The following is a 20340-nucleotide window of genomic DNA, read 5'->3' on the forward strand; positions in this document are numbered from 1 at the left end:
TCTCCACTCGCTCGCGAGCGGCTACACGGCCAGCTCCGAGCAGGTCGCGCGTCGTTCGACGACTGTTGCGCGGTCGTGGTACTCTCGCGACCGGCGTACACTCGCGTAAGGATACCGGTGCTCTCGAGAGAGCACGCTTTCCCTCCCGCCCTCTCTTCGACGACACGCCGGCTCTGTGTGTGGCGGCTGGAGCGATCAAGCGGACGCCCCGTACGCGCCGAACGACTTGTCCTATCTCTCTCTCTTTCTCTCTCTCTCTCTCTCTTTCTCTCTTTCTCTCTTTCTCTCTCTGACTCGCGCGCGCGCGCTTTATTTCTTTCTCTACCTCTGAGTGTGGGCCCTTCGAGACTCGTCCGCAACTCGACTCGGCTCCTCTACGCCACGCCACGAAGAGACACCGAATAGACGCGACCCGGACGCCGTCGAACGGATCGCTTGCCTCACAAATTTTCGCGAAAAAGGATCTGGCAGACCACTGAAAAGCAACCGTTACCGCCTCGTCAGGTAGACGAGCGAATATTGAGGAGAGGGAGGTAAGGAGGAGGAGGAGTAGGAGGAGGCCCTCCACGATGCGGCCCTTGGCCGCCAATTTGGATGGGCCTAGCCCTGGCGTATTGCGAATCGCCTACGTCCTTGTCCTACTCGTCGCTGTGAAAATATCTGCGACCAAAGCTACGGTAAGTTAAATCTTCTAGTCCTTATCGATATAATTATATATTCGTGACTATCAATTTGTCACCTTTAATTTTTCAATGCGCTTATCAAGATAGGGCTGACATTTGCTTGCTTCGCCCGTCTAGATCGATCGAATCGACCTAGAGGCAAAAGAAAATATAAACTCCGTGACGGCATGCTCGAAACACGCGAGCTCGCTTATGAATGTGGGTGAACGCTATACCCATTTATTGCCTTTAACTTTCTACGAGGTTACGACAAAACGTGCGAATTAATCCTAACGTACAGAGTTCATGCTTTTCAATTATCTCGAATAAAAAATGCTTCGATGACATAAAATTTCATCCTCTTGATACACCCTAGGATGCCAATCTACCGATAGAGAAAAGATCGGTAAAAAAATTCGATCGTAAAAGATAGTCCGCATCAAAAGATAGATCGAAAGAAAGTAAATCTTAGCAAAGATTCCCTTTAAACTACGTTCTACATTGAAAAGAATATCTATGTTATATAGAATAGGTTGGGCTCCATCGGAAAATGTCGAAAAGTTTCGCTTTTCAAACAGTTTAATCTTTCTATATCATTGAAGTCACTCAGCAGGCAGTTCCGCAGGCGATTTCGACGCCCGATGGTAGGGAACAGTCTTTGTTGTACGAGACGAAAGAGGAAGGCCGACCGAGTTAGGGGAGGTGTAGGACGATCTCTTCGGTTTCGCAAGCCCCAGCCGGAATCATCCTCCGCTATTATGTTATCCACCTTCTTTCGAACCGATGGCCTTACGAATTTTATCTCATACGTGTTCTCATTTTCTTTGTTCGTTTTTTCTTTTTTTTTTTTTTTCTTTTTTTCCTTCTTCGTCCTTTTTAGCTAACCATTCAATTCGCATATTTTTGATCGATCAATTCGACCAACTCTATCCGTTGCTATATATTGCTATTACACCCTAGTAAAGTACGTAAATGGTACCGATGTCGATGGAAAACAGAGGTGGAAGAAGCAGCTATTTCGAGCCTTGGTAGCGGACTATAGGACAATAGTATTACTTTCACCGAACTGGAGTTAGCCGAGTTAAAATTACGATGTCAGCCATGATTTTACTAGCACGAAACTCGTTCGACTTGTAAATCGTATAAAAATTGGTATATCGTAAAGCTAACTCGTAAAGTCTAAAAATAATTTTCAAGAAATTCACCAAATATACATACTTCCTTTGCGCAAATGAAAAGAGAAGTATCGAAGCGATAAGAGAATATCGTTATGTGTCTAACGAGTCAAACTCAACGAATGAAGACAACGTGCTAGTGACATCACGCATGAAAATAATTTATTAAGAACGTGAATGAAAGTGTTCGTTGTGGCGACCGACGATGATAAGAGCTAGTCGAGAATCGTCCGAGAATCATCCGAGAATTGTTTAATAGACTAAAGTGTTTATGGATGTTACGATAACCCTTCCCGCGTTTATTTTGTTTGTACGCAAGCGTAAACTCTCCTCAAGTTCGTCGCATCGTTCTTGGTAATGGCTTCATTTTTAAAAATGTTAAATTAAATGAACCACGAGCAAAGTTTATCGCAAATGACTTTTCTATATAATCATCGTTGATTCCCAGAAATTCTAAAGATTGCAAGAAAATAAGAGATGATATTTCAATTTCATTCAAAGGAACAAGTTTATTTATTAATCATGATTTTAATACTAAAAAGAGATGATGATTCACCTAAAACATTTATATCTGACGTAAGGTCGATAAGCACGAAAGAAAATAGGTACCGATAACATTCCAAGAATCATTTTCGTTTCGACCGTACAGTTTCCTCCAAATTTTCTTGTCGACAACAGTGCTTACCGATTCTGTACAATCCAACACATACAATGACTTCGAGGAATTATTTTTATTTATCTTCAAAGAAAATACCGATAGAATTCATTCTAGTTATGTTATAAACATGGTTTCAGTTTCATTACTGTATTGTCGCGGTCCATCAAAAGGAACTTATCACTCAATTAAGTGCTTAGAGGTCTTTAATAACTCCAATGAGACATGACGATCGTGAACTTTCTTAGGTTAAATTGTTAACTTCTTGACAATGAACGTCGAAATAAAATAAATATCGAACTATTAAACGAATATGTGAATATTATAAAAGATTCGCATAGGTGAACACGTCATATTTTCTGACACGTTTCCATTTATAGAGAATATTTAAGGGCGAAAGCGATATCTCTTACGAAACGAGTAACCTCGATATAATATTATCGCGTGGAGTTCAAGGGGTTAGCCGCGATGCGTAACGTTCTTTTGAAATCTGAGGAACTTGCGTTGACCAATTCTCATTGGTTTATTACTTGAAAGCATGCTTCGACGAAGGGGCTCGAGTATAAAATTCGTACTTTGGTTAATAATAATATCCAATTACTTGTCTATGTTATATTTTAATATTACTTATATTTTTTCTTTCAATTTAGGTTTTTTAACGCACCTTGATTTGTACAAAACTATTATCTTTCACTATGATAGGAAACGTTGGATCCCTCTAAAATACAAGAGTATCTATTGCCAACTAAAATTAGATTTGGTCTCGCCTTCATATCCGTTTCTATTTCCGCGTGAGCCGATAGTCTTTAGCGATGCAACCAAAGCGAGATATTTTTTCCTTCTTCTTCTCGTTGTTCTCGTCTTCCTCCTCCTCCTCTTCCTTCTTCTCCTCCTTCTTCTCCTCTTCCTTCTCATATGTCGTCGATAAATTAAACCAGGAAGAAGTTCGACTCCTAGTATCATCGCATTTCGCTGCATTCAGAAATACGAGGTCGAATCGTATCATTGAAAGAATTCGAATGCGTGCATCGTTTAATTTCTTGCTTTTAAGCCAACCTAATCCAATGAAGAATATCAAACTATCTTTTGAATTTTATTCTAAATTTTACAAAATGGATCGTCTAAATCCCTTCATCCTAATCTTCGATCGTGAAAAACTTGATAAATTTTAATTAAAGGAAGATCTATCATCAAAGAGAAGTCTCTTGGAAAAGCTCAAGGTTTGCTTGCAACCGAGAATCGTACTTGACATTTGACCTGCAGTAGAAACTTGCCAGTCCGATTAGAATTAAATCAAAAGATTCGTTCGGGTTACGTTAGAGTTCAATGCTAAGCTCGCTGAGAAGGATACGCCTATCGATCTTGACCGTAATTCGTTTTTTACTAATAATTTACTCAATCTTTAATCCAATAAACATTTTGCAATACTACAAATTTTTTTTTAATTTTTTCTAAGAGATATACATTTTTTTAATCATTTTAATATATTATTTCTGTTTGAAATAGATTTTTAAAACGCTTGACTTTAAACATGGCTTAATTGACAGTATCAACAGCATAAAAAAAGTACTATCAATTACGGAAATTGTGCTATAGTCTAAAAATGTAAACTTACGTATATACCATGTTACACAACACTGCCACAATTTTTAATTGACTCCTAATTGAATGATTTTTTTTAGAAATTAGAAGAAAAATATTTTACTATAAATATTATAATTTATGAAATTGAATGAAAGAGAAATCGTGAAACATGGTCGTTTACTAAAAGAGAAGAAATGGAAAGAAGAGGAGGATGAAGTCGAAGGTATGCAGGCAGGCAGACAGTCAGATAGACGGACACACAAAGAGAGAGAAGAGAGAAAGAGAGAGAGAGAGAGAGAGAGAATTAACCAGAGGGAGAAGCTCACGAATCACGATAGCCAACTCTTCTACCTACGTCCTACGGTATCCATCCGCTATTTCGCTTGGTCAGCGTCATTCCCTTCGACGGTCCCTGAAGACGATCGTTTGTGCCACACGTTATGCAGATTCTAAAGGAATAGTCTCATATTTTCACTCACTTTCTATATTACATGTAAAAATTTTATTCGCTAAGAAAAAATCTTAAATTTGGAGCACCAAACGACGGAAAAGTTTAAAAAGTTAATGACCGATAAGAAATTAAGTTCCATCGATAGTTATCTTCTACATGCTTTCTCGTTTAACGATTTTTCTAAACCTATCGTGACCCTATTGTTTCTTATCAGTCGTTCTTCCTTATCGGAAATAAAAACAGGTAAACCAAACATCGTCGTAGATTGATCCAGATTCCGAAGAAGTGCAAACTTTTCGCCACAGGAAAGATGATTCTATTATCAGTGGTGGTATACTTACTTCACTGACATTTTTTTGGATATTACAAATTTAATCAGGGATTTGAATATACAAAACATTCGTTTATAGTAGGAAACGCAACAATATCGTAACACGGCAATATAACGATATCGAAGAAACGATGAAAAGTGTTTTTTTTTTTCTTTGTATTCATATATTCTGTTATTCTCGTATGTCCGACTATTGGTACAATTTATAATATAATTGAGAATAAGGAAAATCTGAGGAGAAATAAAAGACAATTAGGTTCGCGAACCATCTTTGAACATATCTGATCTGGATCATATCTTTAACGAACATACACCGGTTCTTTCAAGGAGTTCAATAGCCCCACCCATCGGTAGACCCATGACTAGAGGAGTGAATATTTTAAGTGATCACGTAAACTTCCTCGATTCGTGGAAAGCATTCGACACATGGCGGACTTTTCTATCAACGCGATGAACCAAACGAAGGAAGCAAATTCGTTGAAGCAAATTCGAAGAGTTTTTCAGATCAAAAGTAATCTGAAGGAAAGAATTCTGGAACGGATGTTACGGCGCGGCAGATAAGTAAGTGGAAGGCGCCTCCGCGAATCGAGGCATAATTCGCCGCAGATCGCCGGAGTCGACGCGTCGAGTGCTCGCGAAATTATGTCACGCGGCGAATTACCGTTGCGCTTGTTACGTCATCGTAAGGCGCAAGAAAAAAAAGTAACAAGTACCGACGATCTCCTCGATACGCTTTCGAAGATGACCAACGATTTAAGTGGCAAAACGAGGAAAAATATTATATAATGTTTCAACTATCGGTTTTACCTCCAACGATCTGTTACTTTTGTCTGATTAATTTATTAGCTCGTAAAATATGACAATATTGTAATAAATCTAATTGTAAGTATTTTTCTGTCGTAAAAGGGAGAATTAATAGAGATTGAAAAGTCGAAGGTCTTCCAACAAATTTATCCAGCAGATTCGTTGAGAGCGACGAACACGAAACGCTTAGTTGACACAAGCGGAATATTCATCCGCAAGGCAAACGCGTGGAAGCGACTCTCCATTTTCGTTCGCCTCCGACGCTCTGCAAATAGAGCGACGTCCTTCGATGCTCGACTCCTCCTTGCTTTTCTAAAACAAAAAGAGAAAAAAAAATGAGAAAAAGGCATTAGACGTTAGCACGTCCGACGATACTCGAACGATACTGACCGTTTTTGTAATCTCCTACAACTTCGCTATTTCTCGTTTCATACAAAAAAATAATCATAAGCATAATGTGAATTAATTTAAAGAGCTAATGATGTAATAGATTATAAATGAAAAAGAAAAAAAAAGATTTAATACCCAAAGACAAATATATCTAATTTCTTTCCTCTGATCCGATCGATTTAACAGATATACCGAATGAATTTTTTCCCAAAATGACTTCATCGACCAAACGGAAGACGGCTAATCGTCATACTAATACCGTAAAAACGGCCTCGCGGACGAGCGTTTGATGAGACTAGCCGAGGCCAAGACCGATCTACGCGATGTCGAGTGAGTGCATTTTCGCATCGACCTCGCCATTACCCGTTAGGCATATCCTATGCATAAAGCGATACTCGTTGCCTGTGTCCTTCGTTTGGTTCGTCCTCGTCGTCATCGCTATCATCATCGTCATCGTTATCGTCATCGCACGAGATCGTCTATTTTCTCGCAATGAGTCGCGTCACGTTCAATTCGATACCAACTTGCGGATGTAGCAAATTCTTTCTTTATTCATTTTCTGTCTTTTCCCTTTTATTTCATTCATTTCTTCTTTTTTTTTTTTTTTATTTATTTATTTCTTTTTTTCCTTTCTTGACATTTTTTCTATAAGTCTTCAATTAATAATAATGTAGTACGTTTGCATATGAGTATCAAACATATAGACATATATAATGAAGCAATTAGCTGATGTCAAATTCTACGTTAAAACTCGATTAAATGGCAACGCAGACTTTTTAAATTCTAAAACAACGGAAACGATTGTCTATTGTCGTATATGTCTTTTCGAATGATTAGCAAAATTTAGAAATGACAGAAAGGATGACAAACGTCCTGAATGAAAAAATCTCGTTGAAAAGATTCGTCAAACATTGGCAGTTGAGCCTAACACAACTGCGCGCATGCTAGCAAAAGAATTTAATATGTAGAAATCTACAATTCATAATATTTTACGCGATGATTTGAACAAACAACGGAGAACATTCTCTTGCATGATGAGAAAGCAAATAGTAATGCTTGTTCGCTCAACATAATAACCTGATTTGACTCCTTGTTGAATAATATTATTATAATGCCGAAGGAGTTTACTTTGAATAAAATGAACAATTTATTGTTAATATAATCATCATTTGAATTAATATTAGACCTACCATGAAAATGTTTATTTTTTTATTTTTTGTTTTATCGTGCGCTTTTGTTCATTGTGCATTTCAGATTTGCAAGGACACCTACAAATGCAATTGTACCGGTATAAAAGGACAATATGGTTTTCCTGGAATACCTGGACAGCAAGGGCTAGAGGGTCTTCCGGGTGAAATCGGACCGGATGGACCTCCTGGACCTAAAGGTGAGAAAGGCGCAGGCGGTGAATATGGCGGTACCGGAGAAAAAGGCTATCGAGTAAGTATTTATGCGACAGCTTACAAATAGTCTCTCTTAGCAACGCTATCTAACATTATGTTACTATAAAATCTTACTTATTTCAAAGATCGAGACTTACGGTCGTAACACTCCCACGCGATTTATGCTTTTCAATGGAAAAAAAATTAATGGAATTCTCTTTCTTCGTTATTCGAAAAGAAATATTATTACTTAGACGAGCGTGTAATATCAGAAATAAAAAGAGTCGTAACGTCAGCGTCTAGAAAGAGAACCGCTTCCAAATGTGGAGAGGCAGAAGCGTTTTACAAGAGCAACTCCCACGACTTCGCCCGCACTTTATCGTCTACACGAGAAAACGAATTCTGCTCGTAGCTTCTCCAGTATTGTTAATTGTATAAAAAATCGATTGATACGCGATTGATCTTATTCATTTTTTCTTTTCTAAAATGTAAACTGTCTCGATCTTAAAAATTAAATTTTTAACGAACATATCGTCATTGAAAGGAGCAAACCTCGTAGTATAAAATCAAATAAAGGAGTGTCTTACTCGTAAAGAGAATTAGGGCATTGATATGAGTAAAAAAGAGAGAGAGAGAGAGAGAGAGACAGATGGGGAGAAGATATAAAAAAAAAGAGTCGTAAAAAATAAAATCGCGCGATGATGCAAATCATAATTTTAAAAGACGCAAACGTCAAAATGATCTGCGTGACAAAACATTGGGCTCACGCGCACGCTCTCGACTTCTTAACGAACTCTCATCGGTTTGCGGAGAAACGAACGAGTTTACGAGGAGGCATATCTCGTTTTATGCGGCGACCGAAAGACACCGGGGTTACGTGCAAGCTGGTGGAGTCTCTTTCGATGACGTCATGCTTCTTAAGAAGATCGAAGCGCGCGCGCGCGCGCTCGCTCAACACAGCAGATGAAAGAAAGAGAGAGGGAGAGAAAGAGAGAGAGAGAGAGAGAGGGAAAGAGAGAGAGAGAGAATCGCCCACGGCGTTGTTTTATGTTACCCAAAAGCAAGCCGTCGGACCACGTCGGACATTCTCGAGATCTTCACAGACTATCTTCGTGTGCTTCAAAAATTTCTTATGTACGACTAAAGTTATCGAAAAAAAAAAAAAAAGAACAAAGAAAAAAGAAAGGTAACATCGAATCCGAATAAGCTTATAATTTTGAAAAATTGTATTATATTAATAAAAAATAAATAGAAGAAATTCCTTTTGTAGTTAAGGTAATATATCATGTTTTTATTATTTAAATGTCTTTATCACGAACGGAAACGATCTTTTGAAAAGAGAAGATACTTCGAGACATCTCCCCAACGACGTTCATCTCGATCTCACTCTTAGCATCGAGAACGATTTGCCGCGCGAACGATCTGTCTGTCTGAAATTGCCGTAGGAGTAACGGGAATGGCACAATTCTGCACTTTGGGTTAACGAAACGTAAACGTGGGCGTTTAATGATAAATTGCGGTATCTCGAGTTCCAACGCGTTTGGCATTGATCCCTATCTAACGTAACGATTACCCAGATATTACGCGTGTACCCACGTGCTTGACTGCATTCTCTCTCTCTCTCTCTCTCTCTCTCTCTCGCTCTCTCTCTCTCTCTCGCTCTCTCTCTCTCGCTCTCTCTTTCTCTCTCTAGCTCGCGCGCGCGCTCAGACCAGAGTCCCTCTCTCGTACGAGCTAAATCGCCTTCGTACGTAATCTCTTATTATCGAGTTCCGAAGGAGCATCTCTAAACGGTTTTAGAAGGCTCAACGATCATAACACCATACTTTCTTCATTATATACTTATTTATATAAGAATATGATTATGTATGCGTATAGTATATAAAGTTTTACAGAGAATTAGGTTCAACGAAAGTATCTCGAAAGTGTTTATCTTTCATTGCCGATATTAAATAGATTTCTTTTCGTTCGCACGTACGTAAAACCGTGTAACACGAACGGAAAAGAAGGAACGCACGTGGTAGACTGCTGTTTTGATTCGCTTCAAGAAACTAGGCTATCTAAGCGCCGATAAAGAAGTCTCCGTCGACCGATTCGCTGAAAATAACGAGAAGGAGAGCCAACCGACTCCCGTATTCGTTTCGTTTTTATTTTCTCTCTTTCAAATTATCTACGCTTTTATATAATAAACGAAAAAAATGAAAAAGAATATCTTGAATGCCCATGGAGGTATATAATAATTTTTTTTTTTTTTTTTCATAAATAAATTTATATCTCATATAATATGATAAATTATCGCGAAACACGCATTTACCTTTTTATTTGGTATGATTGTTGGTTGACAGTTTTCAATGGATTAGTAGATTTCTCATTTGGTACTATAACGTTTGAGATTGCTGCTACCATTGCCGTTGCTGACAAAACGAACAACGTATTTTGTGATAAGGCTCATCGAACGGATACGCGAGCCAATCCTACGCGTTCTTTGCTCTTCCTATCGCAAATGCGGGGGTGAAGTCACTCTCGTTTCCGTCCTACTATTCACGAAGTCGAGGACGCATTTCTCTCCGAAATGAAAGAATTTATTTTCTTCTCTCTTATCTAAAACGTTTATGTGTACCTACGAATAATAATTACCATTGCTTTCCCTTCCGTTCGTAATATCTTCAAAGTTCATCGTTCGTCTTGGATGATTCCATTGTCTTTATTCTCCATCGTTTCTTCAATGGGGGAAAGTTATTGTGAAAAGAAAAGTTATTTCTGTTCATTTTTTCTTTTTTTTTTTTTTTTAATTACTACAACTTGAACCGAATTTCGATATAATAATTTAAAACTATAATATTGGAGGCCTCAAAAAAAAATATTTCAATTTTTCGAAAGCATCGCCTACAGTAACTTTCTCTCTTAAAAGAACGACTCCAAAGGGCAAGGATTCGAAAAGGAACGTAGCTTCGAAGCAAGCTATCCTTGTCCTTTGTTAGAATGACGAAAAAGGATGAGAAAAGCATGGCTGCCATCGAAATCAGGTCGCCATGATCTCGGAATCTTGCGTGTATACGAGAAAGAAAGACAGAGAACGAAAGAGACAAAAGATGGAAGTCGCTCGTTGATAACGCACTTCCCATTGACAAGTATATTGTCTCCGTCTGTCTCTGCTTCTCTCACTCCTTTTGCATCCCGACGTTCCCAAGCCGGACGTCGAATGATCTCATATCCAGATATTCGTTGATGTATACTCTTCCTCCTCCTCTTCGAATCCCCATCAACCATGTCCTTTTTGCGATTCATCATTGTATCCTCTGTGACGATTATAGTACCGCCCTCTTTTTTTTTCTTTTTTTCTTTTTTTTTTGATTATGCTGTTCCAAGGTTGTATACGCTATTTCCCTTGTTCATTTATTCGAAAAAAAAAATATATTCTTCCTTTTGTAAAGGTTTTTTCCATTGCATATTGAAGAAAAAAAAACTGTTATCGTCATATTGATAATAATGTCGCGTTGTGAATAATGGTAGCGGCAATAAGAGACCATTTATGGGTATGTTTTAATACCAGGCTCCGATTGGACCTTTCCTTTTCGTGCATACGAAAGTGGGTCCATCGATGAAGAAACTTTAAATGGAAGTGTGTCAATTTCGTATGGAGTATGCCCGTAAAGGACATACGAAAGAGCCTTTAGAGCAATGCGCTCATCGTCTCGTGCTTCGAAAACGCATATATATTACATTATCCTTGTAACGTAATACTTTCTGATTAATGATTAAAATTTCGATTAAAACTTCATTCTTTTTTTTTTTCTTTTTCTTTAGGGCGAATCTGGTATACGAGGATTCACTGGATCTCCTGGACTTTCTGTATGTATGATAATACTTACAGTATAGACACGCCTAATTTTTAAATAAATTGCAAAGTTTTACTTGAAACGATGCATTTGATAATATCCCACAGGGTAACACTGGAGTTCCTGGTGTTATGGGACCAGACGGTCTTGATGGATGCAACGGCACAGATGGTCGTGCCGGTGCACCAGGTATGCCTGGAGTTTATGGTGAACGAGGAGGAGAAGGAGAAGTGGGAGATTATGGTCCTCCTGGTGAACCTGGCGAAGGTGGAATCAATTCGGTCGGTGTGAAGGGAGACCAAGGTGATTCTGGTAACAATGGACCACAGGTAAATAGCGTGTAATTTAGAAACGTTTTTATACGTGTTGATGAATGTCGTTTAAAATTTAAATCTTCTTCAAAAGAATATAAAAGTATATTTTTTAATATTTCGCTATATAATTATTAATATTTCTAATTTAACAAATTGCAGACATTCACAGTACGAAGAATTTCATACAACTGATAGTAATAAGACATTTTCTTGTTTACTTGCTCGCTTCAAATGTGCTGCTACGTACTGTTTACCTTCGTAGAGTTTACCGTCAAATAACAACTTTAGCCAAGATGTATTCTATATCCAATTCTAGTTTAAAGTGTACACTATATATAAAGTATTTGATTCTTTTATAAAGTATTAGATTCATTTTATTTTCTAAAAATATATACGTTATGTACAATAATATGGAGAATTAAATTAATAGTTATTTTATACCTTACTCCAAGATAAACGTTATATGAAAACAATTTTTTCTCATCCAGGGTTATCCAGGATCATACGGCATTCCAGGAGATATGGGTTATCCAGGAGAGACCGGTGACTTTGTAAGTATTTTCTAATCATATACGATAATAACTGACAATTATGTATGATTTCATTTGAATAGAAAAAAAAGAACGATCGAACGATAGCATTTTACAAAATCAAATACAATTTTACCAAACTATAAACGATGAGACAATTATTATCGTTAGGCGAAGGGCGATCATCTCTCGTCTATTATGATAAAAAAGATCCAAAAGATCCATCGTCGTCCAGGAAAAAGAAATTAGTTCAAGCAGACGACTTGTAAGAAGCAACTTTTAATCGCTCTTGCTAAAGCGACTGCGTGTGTACTGAAATTCAAAGCGATGATACTCAATCTGCTGACACAACTATCACAGATAGCACGAATCATCTTTCACGAGAGAAGATTTAAAAAAATAACGAATAATAATAAACGACTAATCACTTTTTCAATAAAAAATCTCAATTTTGATAAACTTGTTACTATTCGCGTAGAAAAAGTTTGTTCAAAATCGTCAAAAAAATCTGTATTAAATGGAAACTATGTTAAATATCCTTATTGTTTATTATTAATAGAATTGGACACTTCCCTTTTAATATTTAATTTTAGGGCTATCCAGGTGGTCCAGGTCTACCAGGTATGGGAGGTGATCGTGGAGAGGCCGTTTATGGTGTAAAAGGAGTGCCTGGTGAACAAGGTGATAGGGGTGAACCAGGTTCGAGTAATGAACAGTACAAAAAAAAAGTGAATTCTAGCCACGTGAAAGGTGTTAAAGGTTGGAAAGGACAACGAGGAGATCGTGGATATCGCGGACGCAAAGGAGAAGTAGGGGCAAAAGGACCGCAGGTAGGGAAAAATAATGACTAAGATCAATGAGTATAAGACAGTATGAATATCAGTGAAAAACATTAGCCAATAGGATTTAATTTCTCTTATCCGCAGGGTCGGCCAGGTTTCGCTGGAATAAAAGGTATAAAAGGCGAACGAGGGGATGACGGTCCAAGAGGAAAACAAGGTTTCGAAGGACCAGCCGGACCTGCCGGAAATAAAGGAGAAAAAGGGGCACCGGGTTATGCGGGACAACCTGGAACGGACGGTCCCGATGTATGGCTTCATTCAAAACTGTTTTATTGTATCGATTATTTCCATAAACTTTCTTTACGGTTTCTTTTCAGGGAGAATCTGGTGAAATTGGTAATCAAGGTCCTCCAGGAAAACAAGGAGCTGCTGGCGAACCAGGAACGTATATACCTGAACTCGACGAAATAATCGCTGGAAGTATTGGAATTCAGGGAGATCTTGGTTAGTTTTATAAGATTAAAATCAATTAAATGTTGCAATTTGTTGAAGATTAAACCCGGTTCGTTTCGCTTTCGAAATAGGACCACCCGGTGATCCTGGTGAATCAGGAACTCCTGGACTTCCTGGAAAAGTTGGATACATCGGTTCTCCAGGACCTCCAGGACCTTCTGGACCACCTGGTGAACCAGGACAGAAAGGTTCTTCTATCAAAGGAGAACAAGGAGATGACGGTGCGACGATCTTTTAGACATCTATAACTCTTACGTAAAGCTAAAAATATATACGGCGTATAATAAATCATTATTTTCATATTTTACAGGACTTCCTGGTACGATCGGACCACAAGGACAATCCGGTCTTCCCGGTCAATCTGGATTCATTGGTGCGAAAGGATTTCCAGGTGTAACGATTATAGGTCCCTCAGGTCCTGACGGTAAATCAGGGTTACCGGGATTAACTGGTCCACCAGGAGATCGTGGTGATCCTGGACCACCTGGTAATGAAAACTTTCTTCAGAGAATTAAATATTATTAAAAGATATTATAGGATTAATATCTTTTGTTAACGTTTGTGATTTAATTCTTTTAGGAGAGAAAGGCTTTCCTGGAAAAGGAGTTCAAATCAGAGGACCACCAGGAGAACACGGTTTACCGGGATCTCCTGGAATGCCTGGTCCAGATGGATGGCCAGGTAGACCTGGTCCTAAAGGTGTTAAGGGTTTCCGTGGAGATGATTGTGGTATATGTACGCCAGGTAAGTAAAGTAAAGACGAGTAGATAGATACACGCACATACGTAATTCTATATAAAATTATTTAAGTCAAATTTAATGTTATATCACTAAAGCTCCATTATACATTTTTATAGGATTACCCGGTGGAAAAGGTGAACGCGGTGATTCTGGTGTGAGCGGATACCCAGGAACTCCTGGATTTTCTGGATTACCCGGACCTCGTGGATTTAAAGGTAAACAAGGTAAAGCTGGCCCAGTAGGGCCACGAGGATTAGAGGGGGACAGTGGAAGGCCAGGTATTGCAGGACCGCAAGGTCCTAAAGGAGAACCAGGAAAGGTCTTCTTACCGACGGAAGAGCATCATATCAGTCCACCCGGAGATATTGGTGATATGGGGCTCCCTGGGCCGGAAGGTATTATGGGACCGTGGGGTAAAGTTGGCCAAATTGGAGATACAGGAGCACCTGGACCGAAAGGAGAAAAGGTTAGTAATCGCCTTTTACATTATTAATTATATAACGTTGTTAATTATATAACGTAATTATATAACGTTATTAATTATATTACCAATAGGGCGATCACGGTGCTCCCGGATTTCCTGGTCGTAATGGAACACATGGGTGGGATGGTATACCTGGTGAAAAAGGTGAACCGGCATCCGTACCAATAACATTTTTACGTGGTGATCCAGGATATGATGGCATGGTGGGTGTAAAAGGTATTAAAGGAGAATCTGGTAAAAAGGGAGAACCTGGAGATGCTTCACAGTTTTCGATCGAGAAACAGGGAGACAAAGGATATAAAGGCGAACGTGGTGCTCCTGGTTAGTCAAAATTACAGTGTTTTTCTTATTTGTAAAAGTTACCGTATCCCTCGAAAATTTAATATTTATAAAATAATGTTTGCAGGCGAAACTGGCTTCAAAGGTTATCAAGGACAAAGCGGCGATGAAGGTTACCCTGGACTACCAGGACCTGTAGGATCTCCTGGTTTATCGCTTCAAGGACCAATAGGTTTGAAAGGATATCCAGGAATGCCAGGACTTCAAGGACCCCGTGGCCCCGCTGGTACTCCTGGATCTCAAGGACCAGTCGGTTATGCTGTAAGTTGAAATCTATTATCAAAAAAAAATATGTCAAAGAAATGACATATTATATCATAATATGTCATCAATCCAATTACGTATAATAATAGATACATAATTTAGGGTCGTCCTGGCAATAAAGGAGATCGTGGTGATCCTGGCACGAATATTTCTTACGGTGAAATAGGTGAACCCGGTCCGTACGGAGATAAAGGTGAAATCGGAGATCCTGGACCACAAGGTTTCCGTGGCCGACCAGGGATAGATGGATCGAAAGGTATGAAAGGTGGAAAAGGAGCTCCTGGTTTCGAGGGTTTGCCTGGTCTTCAGGTTAGTGATTTATTAGAGATTCTAGATATCTTTTTACTAAATATATTACTATTGTTATTATTATTATCACTATAGGGCGGTAAAGGTCAACGAGGATATACTGCACAAGGCAAAAGAGGTTTTCCAGGAATTACAGGACAACCTGGAATGCCTGGAAGAATAGGTGATGTAGGAGTTCGTGGTAAGTTTAAAAAAAGGAATTGTATAAAATTAAACAAAGATAAAATCGTAAAAATATGAGGTTGAATAGCACACGAATAAGAAATAAAAATAATTTGGACACATTTACGTACTATCAATGATTTCAGGACCCGATGGCCTGTCAGGATTCGACGGCATGAAAGGATTAAAAGGAGAAATTGGTTTCGTTGGACGCCGTGGTGACGATGGAGACAGCGGTCCTCAGGGTTTCCATGGTTTAGATGGAAGTATAGGTTTACCTGGCCGTCCAGGTGCGGAAGGTGATGTAGGGGAAATTGGTGATTCTGGACCACCTGGTTGGCTTGGTCTCGATGGAATCGATGGTGCACTAGGTGCAAAAGGAGAAAAAGGAAATATAGGTATCACTGGTAAACCGGGTTATCCTGGCCCAGTAGGTCTCAAAGGTATCGAAGGAGATGTTGGACCGGACGGAGTACCTGGTCTATCAGGCGACAATTCGTTCAGTGGTCCACAAGGTGATATGGGAGATCCCGGCTTCACCGGAGAGATGGGACCTGCGGGACGCTCTGGATTTGATGGTCGACCTGGTTTATCAGGAGAACCTGGCTTAGCTACGGATGGATTAAATGGTTTAACCGGAGAAAAAGGAGAACCAGGATTCAATGGATTTAATGGACCACCTGGCCCGAAAGTAATAATTATAAAAGAAATAATAATGTCAGTAAAATTCGGCTCGTAAACGGATATAATTAAAATACTTTTATTGTATTTAGGGAGAAATAGGTGACATGGGACCGGATGGATTTAAGGGAGAAAGGGGAGACCAAGGTTTTAAGGGACCACCCGGCTATCCTGGTATTCACGGTAGATACGGGGATAAAGGTCAACGTGGTCTAATAGGACCACCTGGTTTCGATGGTCTAGATGGAAAGCAAGGTCCCGATGGTGATCCTGGTATAATGGGTCGCCCAGGTATAATTGACATCTAATTGAAAGCCAAATCTTCAATTATATACAAACTTTATCACTATACATATGTTTCTACAATTATAAATTATTTAAATTTTGTTTAAGGTATGCCTGGAGATGATGGCTTGCAAGGTTATCCAGGTATTATGGGTACACCAGGTACCAAAGGTCAAGTAGGAGAACTTGGAATGCCATCGTATGCAGTAGCAGAAATAGGTGATCAAGGAAATCCAGGATTAAATGGCTTAACAGGCCAGAAAGGAGAACCAGGTGTTCAAGGATATCTCGGAATACCGGGTCGTAAAGTTAGTTTACTTGTACCAAACTTCTTGTTCTTTAAGAGAATGAATAATAAAAGAAAAAAAATATGTAGGGCCAACAAGGTGATATAGGATATCCAGGACAAGATGGTTTCTCAGGCTTCCCAGGGCTAAAAGGAATAGTAGGCGATCAAGGTTATGCTGGTCTCGACGGTAATGTATTAAAAAAATATTACTCATTTAGATCGTTGAACACAAATGTGAATTATTTTCTTACTTCGATAGGTTTAACTGAGAATTCAGCCGAACATGGTGAAACAGGACGTGCTGGTCTTGATGGAATGCCTGGAATTCCTGGTAGGCCAGGACAAAAAGGTGCTCCTGGGGAATATGGGCTAAACGGTCCTAAAGGGATTCGTGGAGACGTTGGATATTCGCTTCATGGGCCTAAGGGAATAATGGGAAATCAAGGTAAATGTCGCCGTATGCATACATTTTCATAATATCAAAGGACTGAAAGTAGATAGATTTTGACGATTACACGAATTATTAATCGAGTTATTATTTAATAAATCTTTTTATTAACGAATCATAATGTGCAGGTCACATAGGATACGTAGGTTTCCCTGGTTCACCCGGTTCCCAGGGATTATCTGGTTTCCCAGGTATACCTGGTCCCAAGGGTTACGTCGGTGAACCAGGTATATCTGCTAGTAGTGCAAAGGGTGAAAAAGGTGAACCTGGTTGGAGAGGATTGGACGGTCGATCAGGACCAAAAGGAGCGAGAGGTGATTCAGGATTATCCGGTTTCCAAGGCTTGCCTGGACCTAAAGGAGAAAGAGGAGATGATGGTGAACCAGGATTACCAGGATTACCTGGTCCTCCAGGACCACAGGTTATTTCTTAAAAACAATTTTCTCCTTTACAAACAAATACTTAAGTTTTTAATAACTTATGGAATCTTTGTTTTAATAGGGTCCGAAAGGAGACCGGGGTATAAATCCATTTTCAACTTTCTCTGGATATGGGCCAACCGGAGATGTAGGACCTCCAGGATTGCCGGGTAATATAGTAGAAACCAATGTAAAATTGTATAAAAATAATAAATACTTCAAAACCGAATCCCATAACAATTTTATTAATTTTTATAGGCTTCCCCGGACCCCGAGGTCCAATAGGCGAACCAGGTAAAGACGGATTCCCTGGTCGAGAAGGAGAACACGGTATGATCGGATTACCTGGACCACAAGGACCTGATGGTAAAGAAGGTCCAATTGGTTATCCTGGCTCGCCTGGCACGGTTGGTAGGCAAGGTCTTACTGGTAAGTTTTTACATTAACCAATTACTATACTGGACTAAATCAAAAGATATAGTTTTATTAAATTCGAATAAATGAGCACAGATAATATACCATTAAATATTTTTATAGGAAATGCCGGTCTCCCAGGCATACCAGCGACACCATCTCCTGGTCCCAGTAACAGAGGATTCCACTTTGCTAAACATTCTCAATCCGAAATGATTCCACTTTGTCCAAAGAATACAGTAAAATTATGGGACGGATTCTCTTTACTTCATATTATGGGCAATGGCCGAGCTTACGCACAAGATCTTGGTAAGTATAACCGGTATATGTTTGCTCGTTACTTCATCTCGAATAACAAATTAGAATAAAATTGGAATGAAAGGAACGACACTTTTATCTACACATTTTCGATGTATTATAATTATAGGTACTGCAGGAAGTTGTATTAGAAAGTTTTCAACGATGCCTTTCATGTTCTGTAACATGAACAATGTTTGCGATTATGCCAATCGTAACGATTATAGTTATTGGCTCAGTACAACCGAACCCATGCCAATGATGATGACACCTATACCAGCTCCAGAGGTCGGTAGATACATATCGAGATGTTCAGTTTGCGAGGCTCCAACGAGGATTATTGCTGTACATAGTCAATCTATGGATATACCAGAGTGCCCTGGTGGTTGGGAAGAATTATGGATTGGATACAGTTTTCTTATGGTAATGCCATAACGATAAAATCAATCAACAAAAAATCAATGAAAACTTGTACGTTATCGATCGAACAACAACGTTAATGTTACAGCACAGGGACGCTGGAGCAGACGGTGGTGGTCAGTCATTGATCTCGCCAGGATCATGTTTAGAAGAATTTCGTGCTAGACCATTTATCGAGTGCCGCGGCTTAGGTACCTGCAATTACTTCTCCACGGCGACTTCCTATTGGTTGGCGACTATTAAAGACTACGAAATGTTCCGAAAGCCTTTGCAGCAAACACTAAAAACCGATCATACGTCGAGAGTCAGTCGTTGTGCCGTCTGTCTTCGACGTCGTATTACCGAAGATCGGTTTGTCAGACCAGAAGTAGGTAACATACACCTTAGGCCGAAAAATTATCCACAGTCACGTTACCCTTCGGATTATTCACGGCAGAGAGTACCACTTGGTAGAAGTAAAAATCCAAATAGACATGTACCATATCACTATCGAAAAAGAGGTCGCCTTCGTAAAGTCGAACGAACCGAGGTACCGAACCTCTAGACGAGTTTCCAAATTACGAATAAAAAAGTGATACGTAGGACTCGTTCTATGAACCCCACCCCTCTATGTGTACATATAAATAAATACATATGTATATGAACTCTATTCTTTTACGGCTATTGCGAAATTACACGAGGTTACTCGTGTGTCTTTTGCCAATCGCACGATAACCAGATGCGAAACATTATGCCAAATAAAAAGAACGGCGTACGTTCCTTCGAAAACTGACAGAATGAATATCAATTTTATATCGCGATATTCAAGAATATAATAAATTAATTAAATTAACGTTCATCTATATTATTACATTCGTTATTATAGAGCTTTTCACGTGTATCGCATAAAATAAAAATATTTTCTATAAGCTATTTTTTTGCATTCTTTTGATTCCTCCAAATAACGATACATATCCATCATTCTTCATATAGATTTCATTCTGTAAAAGACATTTAACAAAATTTTCTCCAATAAAAAAAAAATATTAAGAAAGAAAAAAAACAACAAATTCGCTTTTAAACGATGAAAATGATATCACGTGGTCTACGTTAACTAGTATTATCATTTCGACGTATAGAAATTCCTTTTGTCCGAATGTGGAAGCATAAATATTAAGTTTATCGAAAAGATCTGTCGCCTGCGTAATTAAAAATCTTTTTTTTTTTATTATTATTATTATTATTAAAAATGAATGTTTCTTAACGAAAGAAAAATTATCAAAAACGAAAGGACAAAACTTGTCGATAAACTTAATAGAAGATTCGATCCCGAAATAAATGATAAACGATAAAATCGGTATTATATTTATATTTATAAAATTATTCATCATTAGAAA

General features: G+C 38.7%; 1 protein-coding gene and 1 long non-coding RNA gene across 2 annotated transcripts; one reads left to right on the plus strand and one right to left on the minus strand.

The window, feature by feature from the left end:
- The first annotated feature begins 200 nt into the window (after positions 1–200).
- LOC118449315 (uncharacterized) lies at positions 201–19859 on the plus strand. Its single transcript, XM_035883746.2, has 27 exons — positions 201–677; positions 7307–7492; positions 11242–11286; positions 11381–11602; positions 12076–12138; positions 12711–12947; positions 13044–13205; positions 13277–13403; positions 13484–13633; positions 13723–13899; positions 13992–14156; positions 14270–14619; positions 14709–14958; positions 15044–15237; positions 15343–15549; positions 15625–15730; positions 15858–16402; positions 16485–16683; positions 16786–16985; positions 17054–17153; positions 17226–17411; positions 17543–17835; positions 17916–18003; positions 18092–18262; positions 18371–18556; positions 18675–18967; positions 19053–19859. The coding sequence occupies exons 1-27, from the start codon at positions 570–572 to the stop codon at positions 19506–19508; spliced, it is 5466 nt and encodes a 1821-aa protein (XP_035739639.2). The 5' UTR covers positions 201–569; the 3' UTR covers positions 19509–19859.
- Positions 5666–6622, minus strand: LOC118449329 (uncharacterized). The gene is made up of 3 exons (XR_004840369.2): positions 6188–6622; positions 6053–6078; positions 5666–5974 (listed from the first exon to the last, which is right to left on the minus strand). It is a non-coding gene; the product is annotated as an uncharacterized LOC118449329 (long non-coding RNA).
- Positions 19860–20340: the final 481 nt, after the last annotated feature.

Source organism: Vespa mandarinia, chromosome 19 (assembly GCF_050613455.1).
Source record: "Vespa mandarinia isolate Hongniang chromosome 19, ASM5061345v1, whole genome shotgun sequence".
Taxonomy (NCBI): Eukaryota; Metazoa; Arthropoda; class Insecta; order Hymenoptera; family Vespidae; genus Vespa; species Vespa mandarinia.

Coding starts and splice junctions, on each gene's coding strand:
- LOC118449315 (XM_035883746.2), top strand. CDS start 570: ATGCGGCCCTTGGCCGCCAATTTGGATGGGCCTAGCCCTGGCGTATTG. Junction 14,620..14,708: donor CTGGACCGAAAGGAGAAAAG/GTTAGTAATCGC, acceptor TATTACCAATAG/GGCGATCACGGTGCTCCCGG. Junction 18,004..18,091: donor AGGACCTCCAGGATTGCCGG/GTAATATAGTAG, acceptor TAATTTTTATAG/GCTTCCCCGGACCCCGAGGT.